Source organism: Rattus norvegicus, chromosome 1 (assembly GCF_036323735.1).
Source record: "Rattus norvegicus strain BN/NHsdMcwi chromosome 1, GRCr8, whole genome shotgun sequence".
In the NCBI taxonomy this organism is placed as follows: Eukaryota; Metazoa; Chordata; class Mammalia; order Rodentia; family Muridae; genus Rattus; species Rattus norvegicus.
This window is the reverse complement of record NC_086019.1, coordinates 183,398,546-183,422,461: the sequence shown is the minus strand read 5'-3', so window position 1 is coordinate 183,422,461 and position 23,916 is coordinate 183,398,546. Positions and strand designations below refer to the sequence as shown.

Genomic DNA, 23,916 nt, shown 5'->3' with positions numbered 1-23,916 from the left:
GGTGCTTTGGCCTCTCAGATGTGAGACTAGGCTAAATGCTGAACTGTGGAATCAGTCTACCTGGATCCAAACCTTTTCTCTCGGGTCTTAGATAGATTTAAGGAGATTTAAGAAGATTTTAGGAGATTTAAGCAGGCCGCCTTCACTATCAGATCCCCAGTTTACTCATCTGGAAAATGAGAAAATGGGAAAAGAAGAAAATCAAATGCAAAATGGCTGACAAGGGACAGAAGCATTTTCTCCACGACAGGGCTGTGGTTTTTGTTGTTTGTTTGTTGGTTGGTTGGTTTTGTTGTTGCTTTTGCATTATTATGAAAGTTCTGAGACAAGAAGATGGTGGATAGAAAGGTGTAGAGGATGCAGTATTGGCCTTTAACAGTAGCATGTGAGTGCATGTTTATAGGGAACTTAACATTTACAACTCCTCCCCAATTGAATTACAGCTCCCCCCAGGTGAATTGCCTCCATACAGAGACTAGTTCTGGGTGGGTTCAGCTAGGGCTGAGTGGCTCACAACCTCACATCTGTCTACCGAAGTGCCCAATGCCACTACTACTTTTCCATCATCCATCTATGTCTTGGGAAAAGACAGACCAAGGTGGATTCTCTACAGAGACACATGAACCCTCTGCAGGCCACAGAGACTACTTCTCTGGAAAAATCTTTCTGAAGCCACTCTCAAGAATGTAGCTGGCATGGAGGACCCCATGAACCCTAACTTGCCACCGTCATAGGATCATGGGTTACTTGATTTATATAAATGTGGTAGATGCTCTTGTGCACATTCTGAAAAGTCTTTTCCTTCTCGTGGTATGGCTTACAGTCTGTATGCTGAACTGAATTTTAGTTAGACTCTCCCACTAACTGAGGGTGAGGACTCAGGCTTCCATGAACCTACTGATTAGAACATTTCACTAGCTCATTGTTATGGAAAAATAAATATGGAGCAGATACTTTTACCCACTGTACAAGTGGGTTTTAAAAATAAATTAACCCATTTCACAGAAAGAAAATAAAAGAAAACAACACTAACGACAACAACAACAACAACAACGGCAGCAGCAACAGCAACAGCAGCAGAGAAGTGAGAACATAGGCAGACTAGGCATCAAGCCCTCCGGTGATTCCTTCCCACTACACAGATGCCTTGAAGAAGCTGCAGGTCCTTCTGTGTCTCTAGAGAATCTATGCATTGCCCTGTGTTTCTTTATGTAGTTAGAGCAAGGGAAGTCACTAGGTCATTTCAGTTCCTTTAGCTCCATCACAATACTCTTACCCCTTCCATTTGAGCCCAGTAGTCCAGGACATGACTTGCAAAGTTAAACTCCTCAGGTGAATCATAGTCATTCCATCTTTGAGCTCCGTCTCCTGAAATCAACCATCTGTGCAGCTGTGGACGGTGTAGGGAGAATCTGTGCAAGAATTTGCAGATGCCCAGTGGAGTCAGGAACCTCCTCAGCCACTGCATATTTAGGTAGTCCACTGGTAGGAGACACAGAACCTTCAAGTCACTGGTTGCCTTGAGAAGACATGTTTTACAGGCCAGTCAACCTGCAGGAACCTTCTCTGCACAGTGTCGAGCGAACATGTTCCGTTGCTAGAATTATCTCAGATGGGGATTTCTCTACACAGCTGAGGAGCACAGCTGTTGCTGCTGCTGTATTAAATTAAGGCACATTCCTGGAGGATTCTTACGAGTCCCTCTGATTTGATCCTAGGGTGGTAGCCATGTGGCCATCCCTTTTGCAAATCCTGTCCCAAGGATCAGATGGTCTCTACTCTAGAAACCTTTCTTTCCATCAAGGCCGATAATACAGTTTCCATGGAAACTGTCATATTGTCCTCTAACTCCTGCCCCCAAAGCTGATGGCAGATCAAAATCTGAATAGTCATCCCTGTGATTTTTTAATTCGAGCTAAATCACAATCCCTCTCAAAAGTGTGTGTGTGTGTGTGTGTGTGTGTGTGTGTGTGTTATCAAAACATAGCTCAGATGTCTCCATAAAGTGAAAAGTTGGAGGGAATTCCCAAGGTTATGATTTCTATCATATGAAGTAATTGAAGCAGATGATCAGGGACAAGTAGAGGAGGGTTGCCAGAGTCTGGGAGCTATTCAGTCTGTGGCTCACAGTGTTGCCAAGCCCCCTGTTGCTCTGCCCTCTGCCCTCTGCCTCTCTGCCCTTCTACCTGTCTGCTCCTTTGCCCTCTGCCCTCTGCTCCCCAGCTATTCTGTTACTACAATCTTCACCTGAGTTCTGTGGGATTCTGTATGGATTCCCACAACCACACACCCACCCTCAGATTAGACAGTGCTAGTGTCTCAGCTTCTTCCTGCTGATGTTGGGTGACCCCAAGATCCTTCCTAGGACAGTGTCCACCGGAGTCAGCACAGGGAATGAGGCACCATTGACATTTCAGTGAGATTATGAATTCAAGGAGAGCCTAGACGATAAAACTAATCTCAGAACACCCTGTGCTACACAGCAACATCCCCTCTCCAAAGTCCTCACCACCAAATCTGAATCCTGTATTTGAGAGACCACGTAATTAGAGGTTTGAATTAAATGTTAAAGGTTGGATGTGGTAGTCTGGGCTGATAACAACACAAGGTTGGGTTTTGGAAAGCACAGCAGCCTTTATATCCACCGTAGAATTGGGTGTGGTACAACGGCAGGCTCTGGGTGCAGACTCCTGCTGGCCAATTTTTTTCTACAATGGCTAAATTTTTACATAGGTTTCTGCATGACCTCAGTGTCTCCCTTAAATATTAACTGCTTTTCTTCTAGGCAGAGCAAACAGACATTTCATAAGTAAATGAAATGGCTAGTCACGTAGCTCAATGATAGGACACTTGTCTATGCATGTAGTCATGGTCCAGTCTCTAGAATTGCAAAAGAAATAGTCAAATATAGAAGTTGTGGCTACTTACTGAGTTAAACAAAAGGGTGAGTTAGAGTGAGGAAGTACAGTAGCCCTTTATCATGGGCTGATTCTGTGACCCCCTCTTGAAGTGCATGTCTGATTATTCATCCAAATATTCCTCAATGTGATTGTAATTGGACATAGGTACTTTCATAACTGAGTTAAATATGAGATCATTGGAGCATACCAGAACACATGAATAGTATCCTTTCTCATAAAGGAAGCAAGCATCGGTGATGTATACCTTCAATACTAGCGCTTAGGATACAGAGGTAGGTGGATCTCTGTGAATATGAGGCCAGATAGGGATACATAGGGACAGTATAAAAATGGTTTAAAAATAGATTAGCATTCAGACATGAGGCAAATGCCATATGAATATAAAGAAACAAGCCTCAAATAAGTAACCTTGATCTTGGACTTTCAACATTCAGAAAATTGAGAAAACAAATTTCTGTTAAGTCTCTCAGTCTGCGATCATTTCCACAGCAATGTTATTGGTCAAAGAAGAAAAAAATCATGTTGACACTATCTTACAAATTGTTTGTAGTTCTGACTTAATGTTTGTCATGTGAGTTGGCAAACACAGTGGTACCTGGAAGGGTCAGCAGTAGGTAGCTGGGAGGGTAGCCTTGAGAAATCCAACAGCACAGGTTCAAATTCTACTTACCTTCTGTGTAACTTGGAGCAATTTCCTTAACCTCCCTTTACAACACAGATGGACTCACAGTACCTATTGGCCTAAGCAAAGGTGGTGAAAGATGACTGACATTCTGCAAGACCCAACACAGGTAAGGACTTAAGAAATAGGAGCTACTGTTAGCTAACTCTCTCTCCAGGGAAGTGCAGTAATTAAGCCTGACACAAAGACATGGTGTCTTAACTTCTATAACAGGAGTAGAGGAAAGAAGTGGGGATTGGCGCCTGAAATAGACTATGCAAGGCAGCTTTTGCACTGAAACATACAGACACAGCATGTGCCACAGTGCATGTTACAGCTTTCAGGGACACCCATATCCATGTATTTGTCTGTCTTCCTGAGCTGCAGATCTCTCTCTATAGCTGTGTCTATTTCTGTAACTAAGTAGCAATATCTAAAATTACATCTCTATATATCATTCTCTATAGATCAACATAGCAATAATTACATCATGATATTCTATACATAGTTCAATATCTATCTATCCATCAAAGTGTTCATTGATAGACACTGAGTATTCAGTGTAATGATAGACTCTTCCCTTCTTGCATTTTAAAAATCTGAGAGGTGAAAGCTGGAAAGAGAAAAATCTATTATGTCTGTAAAATATTTGAATCACACTACAATTTCTCTTTCATTTATGAGACACTTACTATCAGGGTTCCACTTGTGCTTTTAGATCCTATCAACTGGAGGAAGGTCTGCCATCTTGGAGAATATATTCTGATGGCTCTATGAAATGATTTTAGAGCCCAATGTTTCGAGGTGTTTTAAAGTATATTCTGGAAGCAATTTGGCCGTGTGTATTTGAGGTGGGCTGGGCTCAGGACTGTAGACTTATATATGCAGTGCCTTGAGAGTGTGTTCAGTAAACTCTTGGACACAAATGTTACTTAACAGATTGGCATGTTTAATGTGTCTTAGGGGAACCCAGAGCAGCAGAGTCAGGACTTGACTTTTGGCTTAGACTTTACCACCTAACAATTCTGTGATTTGGGGCACTATTTTTGAGGGTAGAAAGATGATACCTACTACCCCAATCCCCATAACTAGTGGCATAATCACTTTAGCAGCACTGAACCTAGAACATACCAAGAATTTTGAAATGTTGAGGTACCTTTCAATTATCAACAATTATGAATCTGCCCCTCCACCATGTGTGTGTGTGTGTTTGAATGCACACATGTGGAAGTCAGAGGGCAAAGTCAAGGGGTTTTTCCCCCAAACCCCTCCACTTTAGTTTTGGGAACAAGGTCTCTCGCTGAACCTGGTGGTAGCTGATTTGGCTAGACTGGTTGCTCAACAAGTCTCAGGGATCCTTCTATCTGCTTCCAGCACTGGGATTATAGGGACCGTGTAGGTTGCTCTGCATTGCTGTGATAAACATCATGACCAAAAAGCAGCTTGGAGAGGAAGTGGTCTATGGCTTACATGTCCTGATCATCTTTGTGAGACGTTAGAGCAGGAACATAAGCATAAGCACAGGCAGAAACTACTGAGAAATGACATCTGCTGGCTTGTGCTTTATGGCTTTCTCAGCTCATTTTTAGAACAGGCAAGGTGCCCAGATATGGCAACACACACACACACACACACACACACACACACACACACACAAACACACACACACACGGGGTAGGGTCAAGGGCTAGGGTGGGAGAATGTGGGAGAGGAAGGGTTTGGTCTTACCTGATACTGTGAAGGACACAGGTAGACTATAGCTAGGAGAGGAAGCTTGTAGGGTCTGTGCACAATCCTTTTCAGTTCTGGGAACACAGCTGTGGAACTTGGCCCCTGGATGCAGGGAATGTTGAGCAGAGAACTTCAGGAATTGGATGATGCAACAGAGGGGAGGAGATGTTTAGTCAGGAGGGCAAAAAGCAGTGCAGACTTCGAGCAGGGACAGTGAGATAGAGAAAAGGACCATGAAGAACCTTCCCCATTCTCATGGGCTACTCAAGGTAGGACAGGATAAGAAAGATGGGGTCTTCATAATGTTTTGGCAGCTAACCTGCTCCCCTTTCCCAGTCTGGACCCTTTATTTTCATCTATAAAATCATCTTTCAGCTGAAGAGCCACACAGCTTCATAGCTACGATCCACGCTCCAGAGACACAGAGATCTCAACATGAGCCTCAGCTTTACCTGCAACAGTTGTCTCTTCCTGGGTGAATGAGACACTGAGATCTCAGCACAAGCCCCAGCTTTGGCCACAAAACCCATCCCTTCCCGTGTGAGGCCTGGCTCCATTCCTCACTTTATTTGTAAAACGAAAATGTCAAAGTCTAAGGATTTTGTTTGTTAGTGTTCGACTAGAGGACTCTTGAGAGGCTCCTAACATGCAATGATAGAGTGTGTTGGCTCTTTAACTCTAGCTAACAGAAACGATTCTGCAGAAGGTAAGATCTTTTTAGTTCCAAAGGTTTATGCTTAAATCCTGGATCTTTCACTTGTAAGAAGAAACCCTGGGTAAGCCATCTGGTCCTGGATTTGGGGCAGCTCATCAATAAATGACGTTGAGCAGGTTATTGCAAGCTTTGTTCTATGAGATCTTTGACTAGATTGGGTTAGTCAGTAGAGAACCCGACCCAGGAATTTAGCCACAGACTGGATACTGATGTTGCATCGTTTAATGAAGGAGACAATACATAGTAGTTCTTTTCTATTGCTTTGATTTTGGGGGATTGTTGAAGAGTGGAGGACCTCCAGGGTTTGGGCCTGGGCTTTTCAACACTCTTACCCTTCTAGTCTCTGTTGAACCTGGGATAAAAATACTTTGGTTTAAAATTATCGCTAAAGAAGAGGGGGTAAGGGCAAGCCTGGCAGACCTCATGTTTCCTGGCTTACTGATTTATGTTAAAATGTTAAACACAGGGTAGGAGTTGCTTTGGGGAGAAGGATAGATACGAAGACAGAGCGAGGTGACTGGCCACAGTAAGCTATCCATTAAATACCCAAACTGTCAAAGTGCAAAAACCCAAGAGTGCAGTGGAAGACAGGTGGCCACTTCTGCAAAACAAAGCAGGAGTGGGAATTAAAAGCTGAGAGATGCCTCCTGAACCTGGCAGTGTCTGCTGAGTTACCACACTAATCCATGGCCAAAAGGACAGGCCCTTGGGCCTGACAGTCTGAATCCGAATCTAGATTTCACCAGTTAGCAGCTCAGCAGCACTGTCTATGCCTCCATTACAAGTGGGTCTGCAGTAGAGAAAGGACAATTCTGAGGACTCCATGTACAGTCTTCTTTGACATCAGTCTTGATTGCAGTTAGCCCAAAGTTGCTAAACGAAAGTTCTGGACAGTAAACTCCAGAGTGAACATTTGGGCATGTAAAGGATCGTGAACTAATCTGTACTCTCTTCTGATTCAGTTCTGCTGGAAGCTGTGCTGAGGCATGACATCACAAGGTGGCAGACACGCTGTCAGTCATCCTTTCTAGATAGTCTTGTGTAGTGGAATCTCCACCCTGAACTTTTACAGACTTACTTCTGTAATTCTGTATAGAGCCTAGGATTCACTCACTCATTAGAGACACTCACTGAGCATCTTTTTGGTGTAGATGTGGCTTCGAATGTGCAAGACAAGGCTATTGTTCGCTACAACTTTCCATACCCCGTGACAGACAGGCAAAAGAAACAAAGCAAAGCCTCAGACTTCTGTGTTCTGCAATGACATGCACAGTGGGTCATGAGTTATAGACAAAGAAACGGATGCAGAAGCTGCCCTAGAACACTTCCAAAGTCACAGAGGACATCATACAATACAGGAAAGGATTGAATCTTATTTTATCTAAGCTAATATTCACTCAGTTGCCACTCAGTTCTCTCAGTAATATTCTGCTTCTACAAGTGTCTGATAAGCCTGTTTCTCGTTTGAATTTTTTTCTTTTTACCTAGGGAAATATTTATGAGCTGGATTACTGAAGTTGTTTTCCCCCATGAGGAAATGGGTTTTGATTGGACAGAAAAAAAATCTTTCACTGTCTTTCCATTGTTTGGTCATTCTTATTAATCAGATCTGGAAAATTGTCTCTGGAATGGTATAAAATCTTCCTGTAATTTAGTTTTTTGTTGGGCCCATAGAAGGCATCAATGGCTTCCCCATTCTCCTCATATTTGGTATAGAATAAAGTTTGGAAGACAATTTCCAACACTTAGCACATGGTAAGGCCCCCTCCTCTTTGTGTATGTGTGTGTGTGTGAGTGTGTGTGTGTATGTATGTGTGTGTGTGTGTGTGTGTGTGTGTGTGTGTGATGTGTGTATGAAGGGATGTGCATGACAGATGACATCATGAATCAATTATCTCTTGTGTTGGGCAGAGTCTCTTGTTTCTGGATAAGTGGCCTCCACGCTTTCAGGTAATTTCCTTGTCTTTGCCTTCCACCTGGCCTTAAGAGTTCTAGAATTACAGATGCATGACCCCAGATCTTGAATTTTTATATGGGTTCCAGGATCAAACTCATGGAATCAAGTTTGCATGGCAAGCACCCTTACTCACTGAGCTGCCTTGATGGTTCTGCATGATTTTTAGCGCTCTCTCTCTCTCTCTCTCTCTCTCTCTCTCTCTCTCCCCTCTCCCTTCCTCTCCCTTCCTCTCCCTTCCTCTCCCTTCCTCTCCCTTCCTCTCCCTTCCTCTCCCTTCCTCTCCCTTCCTCTCTCTTCCTCTCCCTTCCTCTCCCTTCCTCTCCTCTCCTCTCCTCTCCTCTCCTCTCCTCTCCTCTCCTCTCCTCTCCTCTCCTCTCCTCTCTCCTGTTTTTCTTTCCTTCTCTCTCTCTCTCTTCTTTCTTTAATACTGGAGACTGGTCTTGCAATTGGTAGGCAAGCACTTTACTACTGAGCTACACCCCTAACCTGATTACTTCTGAAGATCCACTTATTCCAAAGAAATTGTGAACATAGCCTTATTTAAACATATAGTAAAATCTCATGGCATGTGCTTTTTCTTTTCATTGACTGTCTTATGTGTGTGTATGTGTCTGCATGTATGTATGTATGTATGTATGCATGTATGTATGTATGCATGCATGCATGTATGTATTCAAATACTATGACCAGGGCAGCTTATTATTTTAAAGGATTTAAATTGAAGCTCATGGTTCCAGAGAGTAGTAGAGTCTTTGATCACCATGGTGGTGAGCATGGCAGCAGGCAGGCAGGCATGGTGCTCAAGAAGTAGCTAAGAGTTTGCATCTGATCTACAACAAAGAGGCAGAGAGAGGAGTTGGTGGATAGACTGGTCCTGGTGTGAGTTTACCCCAGTGACACACATCTTCCAACAAGACTATACTCCCAAATAGTTCTAGTTCTACCAACTGGGAACCAATCATACAAATACATGTCTATGGGGACAGTGATGGGTTGTAAATGCTTGGCCCAGGGAGTGGCACCATTAGAAGGTTTGGCCTTATTGGAGTAGGAGTGTCACTGTGGGCATGGGCTTTAAGATCCTCAACCTAGATGCCTGGGAGCCAGTCTTCTCCTGTTTGCCTTCAGAACAAGATGTTGAACTCTCAGCTCTTCCTACACCATGCCTGCCCAGATGCGGCCATGCTCTCACCTTGATGACAATGGACTGAACTTCTGAACCTGCATGCCATCTCGAATTAAATGTTGTTCTTATGTTACCTTGGTCATTGTGTCTGTTCACATCAGTGAAACACTAACTAAGACAGGGGCCATTTTCATTCAAACCATCACATTGACCAGGTAATATTGACTTAGATATATTTCATTCCTTTTATGTAAGCCAAGTCACACCATGAAAGACTATGTGGAAGCTACTACTATCATCACCATTTGACCAGTATGAATGTTGACACTAAGAATTCCAACTAGACAACCATGCTCAGTACAGACAGCAAACGACAGAAAAGGCATTGGAACCTAGTTTTACCTGGGTAAGTTCTTAGTCACTATGCTCACTGTCATACATTCATCCTGGGAACAGCTCCAACTAAAGGAATACACAGCTCTTTGAAACTCTTTTGTCTTTATTTCTATTGTCCATATGTCTGGTTCCAGCCCTCAACAATGGTCTGAGGCAGAACGAAGCTCAGATTGGACTTTGTACTCTGACATAAATCCAAAGTACCCTCTTATATTTCTCTGAGGACTCCTAAGATGTTTTATTATAGAATAGCATCTGGGGAGTTACTTTTTAACTTAATTAAATGTTTACATAGATAGTACACACCAACGTTTGGAAGATGTTCATCAAACAATTAATAGCTTTGAACAAAACCATGGCAGTGGAGTGATTTCTGTAAGGTCAGCATTCTGGGACCAGATGTGGTGGTGCACATGTTCAATTCCAGCACTCAGCAGGTAGAGAAAGGAAGACCTTCATGAGGTAAGGGCCAACCTGGTCTATATAGTAAGCTCTGTGCAATCAAGGACTACATAGTGAGACCCTGTGACTTAGGGTTTTGTCATCATGGTGGCACACTGGCAGACATGATACTGGAGAGGTAGCTGAGAGTTCTCCATCCAGATGAGCAGGCAGCAGAAAGAGACAGAGAAACTGGGCTTAGTTTGACCACCTCAAACCTCAAATTTCCACACTTCATCCAACAAGGCCACACCTCCAATAATGTCACTCCCTATGAGTCTATGGGGGCCATTTTCATTCAAACTGCCACACCCTCTTTCTCAAAAACAAACAAACAAACAAACAAAAAAACCAAAAAAACTTCAAAAAAACTTCAAAAAACCAAGCAAGCAAGCAAGCAAACAAGTATATCAACACTCTAACAGATATAAATGATTAACTATCCTTGACCTGCTTTTTTAATATCAGAAGATACTAGTGAGCAACTAAAGCAAACAGAAATTTGAGTAATTTTTATGTAGAAGGAAAGAACAGCATTAAGTGGATGTCTCATTGCGTGGAGAAAACCCAGAATGGGAGAGAAAAAGAAAATTAAACTTCTGTGAATAAGTTTTGCACAAATTTCTAGTTGATTCCTGATGTGCATAGACTTTATGTGGCCTTGGTCTGAAGGAAGAAAATATAATTTTGAGTTGCTAAACACTGAAGGAAATGACTTGTTTTTGAACTATAAGTCTGAACAAGCTCGCTGCCTGTTTAAACCAGAGAAAGAGAGAGAGAGAGAGAGAGAGAGACAGACAGACAGACAGACAGACACACAGAGACAGAGGGAGACAGAGACAGAGATACAGAGAGATATAGAGATTATTCAGAAGAACAAAATGAAACCTAAAATCTTTACTATTAATGATAAGGTTAAGCACAAAAATCCAAAAATTACTTCGGCCAACTGTGTAGCAGAGTGTTTTCCCAGCAAGAGCAAGGTCCTGGATTCTATTTGCCACACCACAGACATACAAACACTGTATATATGCTCATGGTTCAAACACAATTTTGGAGGAATTGAATTGGAACTGATCTGAAAGACTCTTCCCTGAGGACTAGCTTTCCTAATATCTGAATCTCTGCCAACTGCCAAGGAAGGAAAGCATTCAATAGTCACACCCTTCAAGCCACAGCAATAGCTAGCATAGCAGGATGCGCCCAAGGGTGCAGTAGTGGCACTTATATGTCTTGGGAGTAAGACACTCTGTGTCTGAAAGATGTGGTATCCTCAGCAACAGGGTCTTACTTTCAAGTTCTGGTGGGGTGGTGCTAATCAAGGGCAATGGCACCAGCCTACATTATTTAGAGGGGCTCTTTGATTCCCCTGACTAACAGCTGTCAAGATGGACTTAAGTCCTACTTAGTAGGAGTGAATCTGAGCCTAGTACTCTAAAGCTTGCCAACTACCCATGGGTGATGAGGTTCTTAGACCTTAGAGGAGAAGCTACTTCTCCCAGTTTCCTAAGCTACCATAACTTCTAACTGTATTTTAAGTACTTATCACCCAAGCATAAGTAATTCTAACTCTTTATCAAAGAAGTGCCTATGTGAAGCAGATGGAGACTATTACAGAAATCTGCAACTGGTCAAAATGCAGAGGACCAGCTGACTCGGCTGTCCAACCATAGTTGATACATATGCAGCACAATTCCTACACTTAAAGCTCAGACACATTACTGGGAATGGGATGGAAAGGTTCTAAGTGCCAGAGGACCAAGGTGTCTGCTGTGAGATTAGGTCTTCATATGATAGAGAAATCACACCCATGAAACCGCAAAGGTTGCCTTGACAGGACCTGTATAATGGAAATATCTGTTGACATGTCAGCATGAGTGAGAACATTTTCACAAGGTCCCATCCCTAGATAAGGAGCTACAGACCAGTGCTTCTCAACCTGTGGATTGCTACCCCTTTTGGAGGTCATACAATCTTTTCATAGGGGTTCCCTAAGACCATCAAAAAACCCCACAAACATTTACATTACATACGCAAATTATGTCTGTGAAGTAGCAACAACAATAATGTTACAGCTCAGGATTACCACCACATATGGAACTGTATTTAAGGGTTGCAGCAATAGGAAGGTTGAGAACCACTGCTATAAACAAGTAATGGCTGCTGAAAGAGGGCAAATCAGAGATGAGTCTCCTGATGGATTATCCAATCCCAGGTGCTCATCCCTAAACACTTACAGCAGACAACACTAAATGGGCCCATTTACATATATTGGACTGTGTGTATAACAATAATTAAAGGAGAGGTCATGTGAGAGGGAGTGGGGGGTATGGGACGAGTTGGGGGGAGAAGGAAATGGAAATGATGTAAATTAAAAAAAATAACTTAGAAAAGGAAAACATGATCCAGTCTCTAAAAACAAAACAAAACAAAAAGCAAAAACCAAACAAACAAACGAACAAACAAACAAACAAAAAAACCCCAGGACATCAGTGAGTAAAACTGATGACCCAAATTGGGATTAGTAGAGAATAATATTAGTAAATGTTATAGAGCTGTTAACAACTTATGCTTGGTTGATAAGTACTTAAAATACAGTTAGAAGTTATGGTGGCTTAGGAAACTGGGAAAAGTAGCTTCTCCTCTAAGGTCTAAGAACCTCATCACCCATGGGTAGTTGGCAAGCTTTAGAGTACTAGGCTCAGATTCACTCCTACTAAGTAGGACTTAAGTCCATCTTGACAGCTGTTAGTCAGGGGAATCAAAGAGCCCCTCTAAATAATGTAGGCTGGTGCCATTGCCCTTGATTAGCACCACCCCACCAGAACTTGAAAGTAAGACCCTGTTGCTGAGGATACCACATCTTTCAGACACAGAGTCTTGCTCCCAAGACATATAAGTGCCACTACTGCACCCTTGGGCGCATCCTGCTATGCTAGCTATTGCTGTGGCTTGAAGGGTGTGACTATTGAATGCTTTCCTTCCTTGGCAGTTGGCAGAGATTCAGATATTAGGAAAGCTAGTCCTCAGGGAAGAGTCTTTCAGATCAGTTCCAACTCAATTCCTCCAAAAGTGTGTTTGAACCATGAGCATATATACAGTGTTTGTATGTCTGTGGTGTGGCAAATAGAATCCAGGACCTTGCTCTTGCTGGGAAAACACTCTGCTACACAGTTGGCTGAAGTAATTTTTGGATTTTTGTGCTTAACCTTATCATTAATAGTAAAGATTTTAGGTTTCATTTTGTTCTTCTGAATAATCTCTATATCTCTCTGTATCTCTGTCTCTGTCTCCCTCTGTCTCTGTGTGTCTGTCTGTCTGTCTGTCTGTCTGTCTGTCTCTCTCTCTCTCTCTCTCTCTCTCTCTCTCTCTCTCTCTTTCTCTGGTTTAAACAGGCAGCGAGCTTGTTCAGACTTATAGTTCAAAAACAAGTCATTTCCTTCAGTGTTTAGCAACTCAAAATTATATTTTCTTCCTTCAGACCAAGGCCACATAAAGTCTATGCACATCAGGAATCAACTAGAAATTTGTGCAAAACTTATTCACAGAAGTTTAATTTTCTTTTTCTCTCCCATTCTGGGTTTTCTCCACGCAATGAGACATCCACTTAATGCTGTTCTTTCCTTCTACATAAAAATTACTCAAATTTCTGTTTGCTTTAGTTGCTCACTAGTATCTTCTGATATTAAAAAAGCAGGTCAAGGATAGTTAATCATTTATATCTGTTAGAGTGTTGATATACTTGTTTGCTTGCTTGCTTGCTTGGTTTTTTGAAGTTTTTTTGGTTTTTTTGTTTGTTTGTTTGTTTGTTTTTGAGAAAGAGGGTGTGGCAGTTTGAATGAAAATGGCCCCCATAGACTCATAGGGAGTGACATTATTGGAGGTGTGGCCTTGTTGGATGAAGTGTGGAAATTTGAGGTTTGAGGTGGTCAAACTAAGCCCAGTTTCTCTGTCTCTTTCTGCTGCCTGCTCATCTGGATGGAGAACTCTCAGCTACCTCTCCAGTATCATGTCTGCCAGTGTGCCACCATGATGACAAAACCCTAAGTCACAGGGTCTCACTATGTAGTCCTTGATTGCACAGAGCTTACTATATAGACCAGGTTGGCCCTTACCTCATGAAGGTCTTCCTTTCTCTACCTGCTGAGTGCTGGAATTGAACATGTGCACCACCACATCTGGTCCCAGAATGCTGACCTTACAGAAATCACTCCACTGCCATGGTTTTGTTCAAAGCTATTAATTGTTTGATGAACATCTTCCAAACGTTGGTGTGTACTATCTATGTAAACATTTTAATTAAGTTAAAAAGTAACTCCCCAGATGCTGTTCTATAATAAAACATCTTAGGAGTCCTCAGAGAAATATAAGAGGGTACTTTGGATTTATGTCAGAGTACAAAGTCCAATCTGAGCTTCGTTCTGCCTCAGACCATTGTTGAGGGTTGGAACCAGACATATGGACAACAGAAATAAAGACAAAAGAGTTTCAAAGAGTTGTGTATTCCTTTAGTTGGAGCTGTTCCCAGGATGAATGTATGACAGTGAGCATAGTGACTAAGAACTTACCCAGGTAAAACTAGGTTCCAATGCCTTTTCTGTCGTTTGCTGTCTGTACTGAGCATGGTTGTCTAGTTGGAATTCTTAGTGTCAACATTCATACTGGTCAAATGGTGATGATAGTAGTAGCTTCCACATAGTCTTTCATGGTGTGACTTGGCTTACATAAAAGGAATGAAATATATCTAAGTCAATATTACCTGGTCAATGTAAACACTTACAGCAGACAACACTAAATGGGTCCATTTACATATATTGGACTGAGTGTGTAACAATAATTAAAGGAGAGGTCATGTGAGAGGGAGTGGTGGGTATGGGATGAGTTGGGGGGAGAAAGAAATGGAAATGATGTAAATTAAAAAGAATAACTTAGAAAAGGAAAACATGATCCAGTCTCTTAAAACAAAACAAAACAAAACAAAAAGCAAGCAAGCAAACAAACAAACAAACCAGGACATCAGTGAATAAAACTGATGACCCAAATTGGGATTGGTAGAGAATAATATTAATAAATGTTATAGAGCTGTTAACAACCGAAGGAAAGCATGCTAAAGAGAAACAGAACTTTTAACAGAGATATAGAATTTTTAATTGGGAATCATTGACTGAAAAACTTGTTGCTTTAGGTTAAAAATTAATTAATTAGGCTTTCTGGTGGAGTCAAGAGGGTCAAAGAAATTCAGTGAACCTGAAAACTGTATCAAAGGAAATAATCACTGAGAATAATAGGGAAAACTTGGAAACTGTAAGTGGAACAGCAGCAGACCGTGGAATCAGTTAAGTGACAGAAGCATGTCCAGACTCGCTCGGATTTTGGAGGAAAACATATGTTTATGGACTCTCAGAATAACAGAAAGAAGTAGAAACAGGAGAAATGGAAAAAAAATGCACTTAGGCATATAAATGTATTTCTTCTTAATGAAAAACAGAGACGGGGACTGGAAAGATGGCAAGGCAGGTATGGATGGGCACCACCTTTGCAGGGACAGATTTCGGTTCCTTGTTTGAATGTCAAGTGCCTCACAATGTCTGTAACCCCAGCTCCCAGAAACTTGAAGCCCTCTGCTCTCTACTGACTTCCAAGGGCATCGCCAAAACACTTGTAGAGAAAGGGCAGAGGGGAAGTGAGGAGAGGAGGTGGGAGAGGAAGTGAGGAGAGGAGGTGGGAGAGGAAGTGAGGAGAGGAGGTGGAACAGGAAGTGAGGAGAGGAGGTGGGACAGGAAGTGAGGAGAGGAGGTGGGACAGGAAGTGAGGAGAGGAGGTGGGAGAGGAAGTGAGGAGAGGAGGTGGGACAGGAAGTGAGGAGAGGAGGTGGGAGAGGAAGTGAGGAGAGGAGGTGGGACAGGAAAGAAAGGAGAAGGAAGAAGATGGCGGGAGAAGAAAGGCATACAATAGATACTTTGAAAACAGAGAAAGAGTTGTGAACATAGAAAGTGGAAGGCAACACAAGGAGACAATGGTTCTAGTCACCCCCGAGTATTACCAGAAGCAGAAGGCTATACCGCAGCAAGGGGGTTCATTAGGTAGCCCCCCTTCATGTCCCCACAGGTAATCTGCAGACGGAAGTGCTTCAGTGGAAGATTGCAACACCCAGAAGCTCTGAGACTAGAGCTCTGGTTTCAGTGAACACACTTTTTCCCAGTGCCAGACCGTGGGTTCAGGTGCCAGACCTAGAAATGGTTCCATGCCCTGGGTAGCCTTGGCTGAGGCCTTCTGTAGCTTTGGTTTTAATGCCAAAAGCTTTGCCAAGGGACCAGCAAAGAGTTCATATGCATTAGCACATTAGGGGACAGGTCTGCCTCACCTGGTTTTAATTGCAGACCCTGAAATGACACTCTCTCTCAGCACAGCCCATCTCAGCTGTATGGCGACATAATTTTTTATTGCACATAGACGCAGAAGAAAGTGTGCCCATGTTGGTCTCTAGGGCATGTTTGTCAACTCTGGCAATGCAGTAGTTTCTGAAACAGCCCCAAAGCATGTCTCTATTCCAAGACAAAACAGCTCAGGCCTGCCTGAATAGATTCCTAGGGGTACATTTACCAACTCCAGTCACAAAGCAGACTCAAAGGCCTAGATCTCAACCCCTAATCTGTAGTCTGAGAGCAGTTCTGACACATGAGGGCCAGCAGAAGACACACCCAGTTTATTCTTCAGGGCAGGCTTGCCAACCTCAGTTCCTCAGAGGATCCTGGAATAGTTCTAATCTTGGCTTCACTTTCTCTCAGATGCAGGTTGACAGTGGACTCAACTCTGGGATGTATGCATCAGAGATGGGCTCAGAGACTTGGACTCTGTCTTCGATCCTGAAGCAGCCCTGCAGATTGATCACAGGCCCTCTCAGCCTCAGATCGCATTGGTACTGTTGGAACCATGTAGTTTCAGCAGCAGTCCTGCTGAGATGTGAGGATGTTACAGTCATCAGCAGGTCAAGTGAAAGATCTGCTTCGTACCTTGGAGCAAACTCCAATCTCCTTGCTTTAGGTCTTGGAGACCATCTAGTTCAACCATGGACCACCATCCATGAAGGACACACCCACCCTGCATTCTCCACACAGAAAGACACAGAGGAGGCTCCCTCCTGGGACCTCAGATTAGGCATAAACCACACCCAAACACCTGTTTTTACTGAGAGATTCTTTCTTAAGGAGGGCAGAAAAGTTAAAGTGGCTGATTTTAGAACCTAGAGTCTGCTGGACGCCTCATCAGGCCCACTAAACAGAGATGCCATTGAGTAGCCATGAGACTCGTTCTGAGAACGTTTGACTGCAATCCCAACGCAACACCGCCATCTCAGAGATCTAAAAGAAGACCTTACAGGGGGTAAGAACACTTTCTAAGGAATAGAAGCAGTGTGGCAACCTGTAAACTGTTAAAGAAAAATAACAAGGCTGTAGCAGCTTACCACAGAAATTAGAGACCCATGAGTTTCAGGAAGGAGAATTCAAAGTGCTCATATTACAGAAGTTCAGTGAGGTGGAAGGAAACACATTTAAGAAGAAAAGTAAAGAAATTTGAGGGGGAAAGTAAACATATTTATCATTAAATAAAATTTAAACATTTTCCCAGAGACAATCATAGGCAGAAATTGTGAAGTATGAAATTGTAATTTAATTTGTGCAGAAATTAATTTATGGACTGAGTTAGAATTTATACATAATTTGAAAAAATGATGTAGATAACTTGTGTCAATAAGCTACCATTGTGCTGTGAATTCTACTGTATTCACAATAAAATTATGGTTCATATCCTGATAACTGGGAGGTATAGCAGAAAATAAAATGCATGAGGGTAATGAACAAAAGAATATATGGATGCTTTCATATCTCTAGTCAGTATAGTGATGGATGATGTCCTAGCCAAAACCAGCTAACAGAACACAGAGGCTCCAAATAAGAAATGATGGGAAAATGAACTCTGAAAATAATGGGACTTCTATAGAAAGTGGTGAAGACTCACCCACCACACTTGTAGGACTACTAATTTGATGAATTTATAGGGTACAAATTTAAACTATAGAAATCAGTGGTATTCCTATGTGCTACCAACAAAATTGTCCAAATAAGTCACAGGGGGTAAAAGAAAACAAAGAAAATAACTCCATTCATACTAGTTTAAGAGTATAAATAAAATACTTGAAAATCAACTTAACCACAGAGGTAACAGACCCATGTATTGTATACAATAAAATAGAGATGGAAAAACACAGAAGACATAAATAAACAAAAATATATCCCCGGTTTATGGACCCCACACTGTCACTGGCTACTCTCTGATCCTGGCAGCGGCCTTCCTCTTGCTGAGAACTCTGCTCACAGTCCCAGCATCTGCCTCCTACGGTTATAGTCACAACTCCCAGTAACCTATTAAAATCAAAACTCAATAAGCTTGTAATTTATCAAACAGATTTCTATCTTAAGTTCTCATTCCACAAAACATCCACATCCACACAATGAACTCACAGTCAATTGATAATGATACAAACTGCCCACCTAGATAAGACAAATTGTCCTATAAAAATCCATCCCTTATGAAATATTCATAATACCCGTGGCCTTTTAAGTCCACACAGATCTGGGTCATCCTTCTCCTCTATCTTGATTCTCCTCCTCCTCCTCTTCTTCCTCTTCCTCCTTCTCTTCCTCCTCCCCCTCTCTCTCCCTCCTCTCTTCAAAACTCTGTGCCCCCCTTACTTTTTCACTAACCAAATCACAGGCCTTGCCTTCTCTTGTGTCTGCCTTCACCTGCAAATAGACAGCAATCCCCCCCCACACACACACACTGGGAGGGAAACTATGTAAAGTGTTACATATGCTAATTAGCTTGGTTGTAGAAATCCACAGTATATATCTGTATTGAAATATATTGTATATACCCTTCATATATACTATATATAAATTCATCAGTTATGCTTCAACAACACTAAAAAGTTTCAAGGTGAACCCAATATTAAATATAAACTTAATTAAACCCAAATCTCTCAATGGCTTACAGATATTGGGTGGCCATTGTTGCAAATTCTGGGTTCTATATTATACTTTTCACTGTCCTTGTTGTTCTTCCATCCCTCCTATCCTGCTTTAAGTGTGCTATACCAAAAAGACAACAGGAATGGAGCCAGCTCCAGCCCAAAAGCCAGCTCCACCCTTATTGGTGACGTCAGCTTTAGGGCTGGAGAGATGGCTCAGAGGTTAAGAACACTGAGATCTTCCAGAGGTCCTACGTTCAATTACTTGCTGGTTCCCTTTTTTCTCAGGACCCGCTCTATGTTTTATAGCTCACACAGGCTTATCCCCCTTCTGTCAAGCACAGGCACAGAGTGCACAGGCATCCAGGGCCCCTAAAAAGGTTTAAGGCTGGGGTCTCCTGAGGCTCTAACCAGTCTTTCCCTGAGTTGGGAGGTGAGTTTCCAGAGAGCAGGGCCCCACACCTAGATGACTGGACAGGAGAGGCCCCAAGTGGACAGATGCATCCCTCACCAGAGCTTAGAAAAGACTCCTAGTCACTCATTTTGCTCAGTAAATGGCTATCCTTCTTGCCAGGAGAAGTGCTGGCTCCTGGTCTGAACAGATGTAGTCTCTAGGTTGTGAAGACTGACTATTCTGCCACACTCAGCCCACTGAGAAGCAACAACCACTCCCTTCCATGCACCTTAGGGCACTCAGTGCAGATACCTATGGGTTCTCTTCACCACAGACGGAGGCCAAGAAACTGGCTCCTGACCCCACAGGGAATCCACACAGACTGGGACTTCAACGCCAGGTAGAGAACATCACCAAATTTACCAGCAGGCTCTTTTAGCAGGTCTCAACAATAATTTGGTTAAGGTTTAGATAAGGATAGTAGACAAAAAAATTGATAAAAGTCCAGTGACATTTTTTGAACAGGTCATAAAGGTTATATGTGTAAGGCTATACACACATAGACCCTGAGAAAACAGCACATTTTAGCACGGGCTTTCATCAATTAGTTAGTGCTGAACATTAAGAAGAACTTACAGATTCAAAAAAGATTAAGAAAAAAGTCATTAAAAGATGTAATGAAAGTTTCAGGGAGAGTACAGAAGAGTGCAGATTAAGACAAGAAAGACACTAAATAGAGATTTTGTTAGAGTCCTTCTAGCCAACAAAGCCTCAGATCCAGGAGACCAAGCTTCAAAAAATTGCTAGGCAAGTAGTAGATAAAGGGATCTTGACCAATACTCTAGGGCCACAGAAATGGCCAGAAGCTTATTTATCACAAAACTGGGCCCTGTGGCAGCAGAATAGCCACATTGCCTGTGTATTATTGTAGCATGACACTGTTGATTAAAGATACAGATAAATTAACTTTGGGACAAAATTTCATTGTGATTACCCCCCATGCAATTAAAGGGGTATACTGCCTTCTGATTGATGACTCAGCAATGCCTAAATGATTCATTATCAGACTTTACTAATCAACCCTGCTAAGTTATTTATTTTCCAGCTGCCTGTTTTCCTGAACTCCAAGACTCTCCTACCTGATCCTGACTTAAACTGTCCATTCCATCAATGTGACAAGGCTCTGGTCCAGATACACAGTACCTAACCTGACTTGAGGGTACTTTATGGATGGAAACAGCTTCCATAAGGGTCAGAGAAAAACAGGGACGACAGTGACTACAGAAATGGAGATAATCTAGACTGTCTCTTTCTCCAGGCACTTCAACTAAAAGGTCCAAATTCATAACATTAACACAGGCTCCCATCATGGGAAAAAGACTGGCTGTTAATATTTACAGGGACTGTCAGATATACATTTACAACTGCTCATGTACATGCAGCCATCTACTAAGAATGAGGGCTCCCAACAACAGCAGCAGCAACAGCAACAGCAACAACAACAGCAACAACAACAACAGCAACAAACCTGTCAAAATTAAAGATAAAATTCTACAACTCCTTAAAGCTCTCTGGCTGTCAAAAAATTGACAATCATTCATTGCTGAGGACAGAAAAGGGAAACAATACCAATGGCTAGAGATAACAACCTGACTGACAAACATGCTAAAGAGGTAGCCTTAAAAGAAACAGCCATCTCTGGATTAGCCACTGCCCTACCTGAACCACCCAGAACAAATGATATATATATATATATATATATGTATATATATATATATATATATATATATATATATATATATATACAGAAGAAAAAATTAAAGGGGCTGGTGGTGATCAACTAAAACCTCTTTAGCAAGAACTGTTCTCAGGAAGAGCCACAGTCACTCACATGAGAGTAAACAAATGATAGACCCAGTGAAACAATCTAAGGTGACTTTCAAGGATATACAGGCCACTCTTGAAGATGTAGTGACAAACTGTAAAGCTTGCCAGCTGACCAATACTCCCAACAATTCCAAATATCCACGTTCCTGACTTCAAGGTAAGAGATTGGGGGCCTTACTGGGAAAATTGATTTTACAAGATCAAGCTGAGAAGATATGACTATAAATATCTGCTGGTATTTGTGGACATTTTCTCCAGATGGACAGAGGTGTTCCCAACCAAGGCTGAGACAACAAAGGTAATGGCCACTAGAGGACATCTTACCCAGGTATAGATTTGCTCATATGATAGGGTCAGACAATAGACTGACATTTATGTTACTGACAAGGTAAATCAAAATATAACAAAATTCATTGGGACAGATTGAAAATTATATTGTACCCCCAACTCCAAAGTTCAGAACAGGTTAAAAAAACATTAAAAAAGACCTTAACTAAATTAGCCTTAGAGACTGGCAGGGACAGGGTAATATTCTTTCTCTTTGCCCTATATCAGGTGAGAAATTCTCCTTGCCAGATGAAACCCTTTGATTATATATGATATCCCAGTTCCCATTGTTCCCGACTTACAGTTGACAACTATTACAAAACTAAAAGATGATGATTTAATATTTAGGGTTAGAGCCTACCCTTTGGGGTCATAAATATCTTTGACCTAAATTATGTGCCCTCTATGAAACAGGCCCACTTCCAGAACACACAGGTCAAAGAGACTGGGTCTATGTAAAGAGATTTCAACAAGGGGTTGGGGATTTAGCTCAGTGGTAGAGCGCTTGCCTAGCAAGCGCAAGGCCCTGGGTTCGGTCCCCAGCTCCAAAAAGAGAGAGAGAGTTCAACAAGACATGGTTAAACCCAGAAAAAAGGACATTGCATCATCCTGTTGACCATGCCAACTACCATCAAAGTAGATAGAATCACTGCGTAGGTATACTAAACTCACTCACGCCAGACCTGTTTCTCCACTAAAGAAGACTACCTGGCTCCAGCTGTACCAGAATGGAGGGTACAAAAAGGAGACTAACCCCTTCAAGTTAAAGTTGACTCAGTCTCTGTCCTGAGTTGTTGTCCCTGCTAACTATGTGTATTGTGTGCATTACATCCCCCTTTTATAAAGACATTGGGTTAATGGCTAAATATAATGTTTCTCCATATAGATGGTCACAAAAGGTCCAACTTTAACAATCCAGACTATATTGGAATGGGATGTCTGTCTGAGAAAAGTTTCCTTGTTATATCAACACCTCTACAATCAGACTGTTCCCATAGTTCTTTCCCAATAGATTATTTCCCCTGAACAGACATGGTGGGCCTGTTCCACAGGACTGTCCTCTTGCATGAATGGAGTGGATTTTAATTCTTCTACCCCAGGTGGGTTCTATATTTTGGTTCAATTAGTGCCCCACATAACCTATTATTCAGAGAAAATGATATGGAGAACCTTAATAAGACTAATTGAGGGAGACCGTAAGAGACAAAAGAAAGAACCTATCTCTTTGACTTTAACATTAATTCTAGGGACAGGACTGGCTGGGGTCAGCACTGAGGTAACTGTGCTAACATTACAGGAAAAGAACTATGACAGTTAAAGCAGACATAGTTAAAGATATCCAACACCTAGAAAGATTCACTTCCCACCTGGAACATAATGTACATTCTCTGGCTAAAGTGGTGTTACAAAACAAAAGAGATTAGACTTAGTCTTCCTTCAACAAGTAGGGCTGGCTATATGACACCTTATACAAGAAATGCTGTTTCTATGCCAACCATTCTAAAGTTATTAGAAAATCATTAACTAAAGTTAAAAAAATATAGATTCCCCAAGAAATGAGAAAATTCCGAAAGTTGGTATCACTCACTGTTTAATTCCTCCCCCTGGTTAGCAACTCTCATTTCTACTCATGAGACCCTGAGTTATTCTCTTACTACTCACTTTTAGACCACACATTATAAATAAGCTTTTATAATATATAAGATAGAGATTAGAGACTATTCAACTGATGATAATGAGGTCACATTATCAACAAATCAACACAGATGATCCAGATCTCAAAGAGCCCAAGATTGGCCCCCTAAAGCCACTAATAGAAGGAGGTGGGGGGATAAAGAGACAAAAGCAATAGGATAGATTCCATCTTGTCCTGTAAACTCTATTTTAAGCTCCTGTCCTTACAGTGATATGACCCCCACCCTTGAGGTCTGAGAAAAATCATGAAATGTCCCTGACAGTTGCAAAATAGACACAGCAACTGTAGCTAGCTGATAACAACAGAGTGGGCTAAGAAAACATGTCTTTCTCAGGTCAAGATTCTCCTTTTTGGAAGTATGCTCTCTCCTTGTGGTTTGAACAAATGCTATCAGTTTAAAAGTTAACATTCATTTACTCACTTACCCAATCATGTAACTCCAAAGCTTGAAAGCCCCACTTGTGGTTTTTTTCCTTTTTAAATCCCCTTCACCTAGAGCCCGGGGTCCCTTTCCTTCCTGTTCCATCAGGAAGGTTTGTGGCCCAAGCTCAAACTTAAATAAAGACTCTCGCATGCTTACATCAGAGTTGTGGTTCCTGGTGGTCTCTTTGGAGTTTTTACAATCTGGGCACAACA

At 41.9% G+C, this 23,916-nt stretch overlaps 3 protein-coding genes across 5 annotated transcripts in view; 2 read left to right on the top strand and 1 right to left on the bottom strand.

The window, feature by feature from the left end:
* Acsm1 (acyl-CoA synthetase medium-chain family member 1) overlaps window positions 1-5,410 on the bottom strand; it is a 34,846-nt gene extending 29,436 nt beyond the window's left edge. Inside the window, exons 1-2 of one of the 2 annotated variants that reach the window (NM_001108502.2) lie at window positions 5,311-5,410; window positions 1,277-1,482 (exon numbers count right to left, since the gene is read on the bottom strand). In NM_001108502.2, the coding sequence (NP_001101972.2) occupies window positions 1,277-1,468 (192 nt within the window). In that variant the 5' untranslated portion in view covers window positions 1,469-1,482; window positions 5,311-5,410. Of the gene's footprint in view, window positions 1-1,276; window positions 1,483-5,310 lie in introns of those variants that run through there. The other variant, XM_063267601.1, reaches the window with a different exon arrangement.
* The window catches only part of Pdilt (protein disulfide isomerase-like, testis expressed), a 294,014-nt gene that overhangs the window by 140,364 nt on the left and 129,734 nt on the right, over window positions 1-23,916 (top strand). The window lies entirely within an intron of this gene.
* Window positions 3,516-20,473, top strand: RGD1559600. Of its 2 annotated transcripts, none has more exons than XM_006230140.4 (2): window positions 3,516-3,712; window positions 16,737-20,473. In XM_006230140.4, exons 1-2 carry the CDS (start codon window positions 3,683-3,685, stop codon window positions 17,193-17,195), a joined length of 489 nt encoding a protein of 162 aa, XP_006230202.1. In that variant the 5' UTR covers window positions 3,516-3,682; the 3' UTR covers window positions 17,196-20,473. The 2 variants fall into 2 exon arrangements, with proteins under 2 accessions (XP_006230202.1, NP_001102623.1); NM_001109153.1 differs by lacking the exon at window positions 3,516-3,712 and adding an exon at window positions 5,533-5,582 and having other exon boundaries at window positions 16,737-17,269.